This window comes from Colobus angolensis, unplaced genomic scaffold (genome assembly GCF_000951035.1).
Source record: "Colobus angolensis palliatus isolate OR3802 unplaced genomic scaffold, Cang.pa_1.0 Scaffold10, whole genome shotgun sequence".
Lineage (NCBI taxonomy): Eukaryota > Metazoa > Chordata > Mammalia > Primates > Cercopithecidae > Colobus > Colobus angolensis.
The window spans coordinates 12,632,682-12,637,572 of record NW_012110919.1 but is presented as its reverse complement, the minus strand read 5'-3'; the positions used below and the strand labels follow the sequence as shown (position 1 = coordinate 12,637,572).

The 4,891-nt window shown below is 37.2% G+C and overlaps 1 protein-coding gene across 1 annotated transcript in view; it reads right to left on the bottom strand.

The window, feature by feature from the left end:
* The window catches only part of UTP20 (UTP20, small subunit (SSU) processome component, homolog (yeast)), a 109,965-nt gene that overhangs the window by 29,493 nt on the left and 75,581 nt on the right, over positions 1-4,891 (bottom strand). Inside the window, exons 36-40 of the mRNA XM_011936931.1 lie at positions 4,292-4,431; positions 3,959-4,041; positions 1,809-2,095; positions 578-717; positions 196-352 (exon numbers count right to left, since the gene is read on the bottom strand). Of these exons, the coding sequence (XP_011792321.1) occupies positions 196-352; positions 578-717; positions 1,809-2,095; positions 3,959-4,041; positions 4,292-4,431 (807 nt within the window). The remainder of the gene's footprint in view (positions 1-195; positions 353-577; positions 718-1,808; positions 2,096-3,958; positions 4,042-4,291; positions 4,432-4,891) is intronic.

Sequence of the window (4,891 nt, the reverse complement as noted above, 5' to 3'; positions counted from 1 at the left end):
AAAAATTAGATATAGGAACTATTCAAATAACAGATTGCCTTAATACTAATTAGAAACTTTTGAATATTACTGCTCAGTGTCTCAGTGGATCAAATTTATTAAAGACAGGCCCGAAGTTCCGTAACTTGCAGTGTTCAAGTTGCAAATATTTTAACTCCAACAGAACTTGAATATAAAGCACAAGATGCAATTTACCTGGTATCCACGGACAAGGGTAGTCTGTAATTCTTTTAAAACATATTGGAGGAAGTGCACACCAAGATCCTCTATTATTTTCGCAAGGGTGCTGCGTGCAATGTCTCTGATTTCTTGGGCTCTGTTCTTGAGTAGGGCACACACTTTCAGCAAAATACTAGAAAATGAGAAGTTGAAAAATGACTAATCAAATAAACGAAGCAATTAAACATATATATATCCTTTTGTCTCTTAATTACTCATAACTCAAATTTCCGAGATTCTAAACCACAGCAAGTTATGACAGTACTTTTCCTCTTCCTGACAAAAAAGGTTCAAAAACAAGGAAGAAAAGAAGCAATTTTTGAGTTTCACCAAACTTCTAATTTGTTACAAAACATACCTTGGCAGATTAGCTTCCATAACTTCTTGTGGAAGGGACTGCATTAGTTTAACCATGGCAAATGCTAATGGAACGCGAACCACTTCCTCATCATTCACAACCTTTGACTTGATGAGCTTGTGTTCTTCTTCTCTTTTAGTCTGCAAGAAACATTTAGGTTAAGTTAAAATGAAAATAAATGGATCAGTGATCTACCAACACTGCAACCTTGTATTTGAAAGACAAATTTTTCTAGAAGGATGGATGATCATTTAAAAACAGAAAAGAAAAGAAAGACAGCTCTTTCTATAGATCTTAAGCCCATTTCTAAGTTTATTTAAAAATAAACCAAAACTCTAATTTGAGGATAGCCCTCTAAAAATTATAAAAATAACAGGAGTAAGAATGTTCTACTTTTCGAAGAAGCCATCAGAAAAAAAATAAAGCCAAATTTTCACCAGTGTGGATTTTCACTGCTGTGAAGTATAGGAAACTCATATAAAATGTGTATCAGTTGGAAGAGTCAAGTGTTTGAGTGACACTGTTAGTATATATAAATACAGGGCCTCAAATAAAAGTTTACTTACAAATATACAAAATATACAAAAATACAAATCAATATTATATGCCAGGAGTTAGCAAACATTCTCTGAAGAGGGCCAGACAGTATTTTTGGCTTTATGGGCTCTAACTTAACTCTGCTGTTGTGATAAAAAGTCAGTACTAAACACTATGTAAACAAATGGGTAATCGTGTTCCAATAAAGCTACACAAAAACAGGCCACAGGCTAGATTTAGTCCCTGAGCCATTGTTAGCCAACCCGTGTTTCACCCTGAGAAGGAAGGAAAGGCTCTGGCTTCATGAGAACGCACTGCTAAATATTATCCCTGTTAACTAAGAGAAAGATGAATTTTGAATAGTGCAGAACTAACCAAAAAGTACAAAAGGGAAACATATTCTAATTTTTAATAACCTGTTTGGGACACGGGAGTCTCTTAGTAACTACTTTGGAGATGGAAAAGCATTTATCTACCACATCAAAATCATAAAGAAGGAGCGTTACTGCTTAGTTGCAGCAGGATAAGCCTGAAGTTAAAGAGATAAGAGTAGAGGGGTGAATTGTGAAGTGTTGAGATAAAAGGAAATCTAAAAGCTGAAATCAATCAATAATCACTAAGAGCCTCAGTGTGACAGGGCTCCAGCAACACCAGAATTCACACAGACCTGCTGGACCCCAAATAAAGTTATTACCGTAGATGCAAGGCATTTATGTAGCCTGGGTAGAACATCCCCGGTTATGGTTCCTTGGATATTTTTAATTGTTCTCTCTAATTCTTCCTTGTTTTGAGGAAGGAAAGAGACAGGCTTTGTGATACACTCGGATTCTTTAGCTGATGTCCCTCCAGGGTCAGCTGGATCAGGGGTTCCCGGCTGTTCCTGGTCTGACAAACTCTTGCATGTATTTTCCTTCTCTTCCTCATCCACATGCTCTAATTCCATGGCCTCAGGCTCTGGTAACTCAACTGCTTCAATGGCATCTATGTTTAATAAACAACAAAAGTCACCTTAAATCAAATAAGGAAACCACACAGTTGTGGTAAGCAGTTTTTCCCACCAACATCCAACTTCCGATAAAAAATATCTAATCAGCAACTGTGGGCAGGCAAGGTAAGTGCTGAGGAAAGGGCAGTAAATGAGAGGGCTATGGGTTTTGCTTTCTCACAGTTTACAGTTTAATGAGAGAGACAAATAAACTGCCGATTATAAAAGAACACAGAACAGCAAGTACAGGGTAACTGGGGAACACACTGGGAGGCTTGGGGGGGGCAGGAACGTCTTAACCAAATAAAGCACCTCCATTCATGAGCATGAAAATCCTAATGACAGCCAACTGCCCATAGAGTCTTTGTCAGTTTCTGGTATGCGATTACAACAATTTTACAAGTTAGTGGGGATTCCTCTTTTCCAATCATCTGAAATAGCTGGTATAGGTTGAAATGATCTACCCCTTGAATGGCTGGTAAAACTTAGCTATAAACCAATCTGTGCCTGAATCTGCAGTTTTGTTGTTTGTTTTTTTTTTTGAGACAGAGTCTTGCTCTGTCACCCAGGCTGGAGTACAGTAGTGTGATCTCAGCTTACTGCAACCTCTGCCTCCTGGGTTCAAGCAATTCTTGTGCCTTAGCCTCCTGAGTAGTTGAGATTACAAGTGTGCACCACCATGCCCAACTAATTTTTTGTATATTTAGTAGAGACAGGGTTTTGCTATGTTGACCAGGCTGGTCTCAAACTCCTGGCCTCAAGTGATCCACCTGCCTTGGCCTCCCAAAGTGCTGGGATTACAGGCGTGAGTCACCGTGCCCCAGCCTAACTGTGCATTCAATTCCTTTAATGGTTAGAAATCTATCTAGATTTTCTATTTTCTTCTAAAGTCAGTTTTTGTATTATATTTTTCTAAGAATTTGTACATCTCAGCCAAGTATTCAAATTTATAAATACAAAGATACCTTTTGACTTAATTGTGACCCTTTTTAATTCCTAGTAATGTTTATTACATCTTCTATTTTTACAGATCAATCTTGTCAGGCTTTTGCCAATTTATAATGTTCTAAGTAGCTGGGATTACAGTTGTGAGCCACTGTCCCTGGCCCAATTCATAATCTTTTCAAATATTTATTTTTAGCTTTGTTGATTTTTTTCTATTGTATCCAGTTGATTTTCCACCAATTGCTGCTCTAATTTTTAATTACTCATTTTCTTACACTTTCTTTCCATTCATTGTGTAATGCTCTTTTCACATAAGGTGATAAAACTGGATTTCTATATAAATAATCTACAGCTCACATTTTTTCACTGATACAATTTAGACTAGCCTTCTCTTCTGTTAAATAAAGTTTTCCAAGAATACTTAAACCATTCATTTTAGCTTCCCTCCTGACTTATTAACTGGCCATTGCTAGTAAGAGCAGACAAAGGGAATAAGTTGACTGTCACCATCTTTAACTCATTATTATAAACTATCCAAGAATAAGATAAAAATCTTGTTTAAGAAAGTTTAAGGGGCAGGCATGGTGGCTCATGCCTGTAATCCCAGCACTTTGGGAGGCCGAGGCGGGTGGATCACGAGGTCAGGAGATCGAGACCATGCTGGTTAACACAGGGAAACCCCGTCTCTACTAAAAATATGAAAAAATTAGCCGGCGTGGTGGGCGCCTGTAGTCCTGTAGTCCCAGCTACTCAGGAGGCTGAAGCAGGAGAATGGCGCGAACCTGGGAGGCGGACCTTGCAGTGAGCTGAGATCGCGCCACTGTGCTCCAGCCTGGGCGACCGAGAGAGACTCCGTCTCAAAAAACAACAACAACAACAACAACAAAAAAACGAAAAAAGTTTAAGAAACTTACTTTCTTCATTCTCAATTTTTCCCATTTGTTCTTCAAGAGTTTTGTGGTCGAAGTGGAATGCTTCTAACACTATTACTAGCAAACTGTTAAAAAAAAAAAAGTACACAGAAATGTTCATTTGATTATTAATATCATTGGACTATAAAAGGAGAGGAAATTTAAACACTAATAAACATTAAAATTATTTTTATTAGCACTTTTAATTTTAACAAGTATTAGCATAACCTTCTTAATACAAGATAAAAGTAAACTGAGATAGAGAAAGACTAATTCAGAAAATATTTTTAAAATTACATTTAAAAAACAAAACAAAAATAAGAAGTTTGACCATACCTGACACCCAGTTTTTGATTGATCTGTCCCGTTTGTAAGACATGAATGAAATGTTTCAAGTAATACATATATGCTGACCAAGAGAGATGTTTGCAAATGGCTCCAATAACCTCTGTGGCAGCAATGGTTACATTTTCATGCTGTAAAATAAATCCAGAGTATCAATGCAGAACAAGGATTTGCTAATAAAATGCAAGGCTAACTCAGGATATTGAAAAACTTAGTAGGTTCTCAGTAATTACAGAAGAGAAAGAATGCCCAAACTATGCTCATTTTTCCCTCTAACCCTAGGAAAACATGTTATCCATTTAAAGGAATTACATCATCTTTTAAAGGCTATTAACATATTTTGGACTCTTTTCCACTCAGATCTCCTTAATGGGTTCAAGACTACAGAAAGCGAATGAAATAAATTCAATGTAGAAAAACCGACAAATGACAAAAATTATGTATTGTGCTACTCAGTCCTCAAAACTACATTGTGGGTGGTGGGGGTCGAGGGGAGGAAGATAATCAGGAAAAATAGCTAATGCATGTTGGGCTTAATACCTAGGTGATGGGTTAGTAGGTACAGCAAACCACCATGGCACATGTTTACCT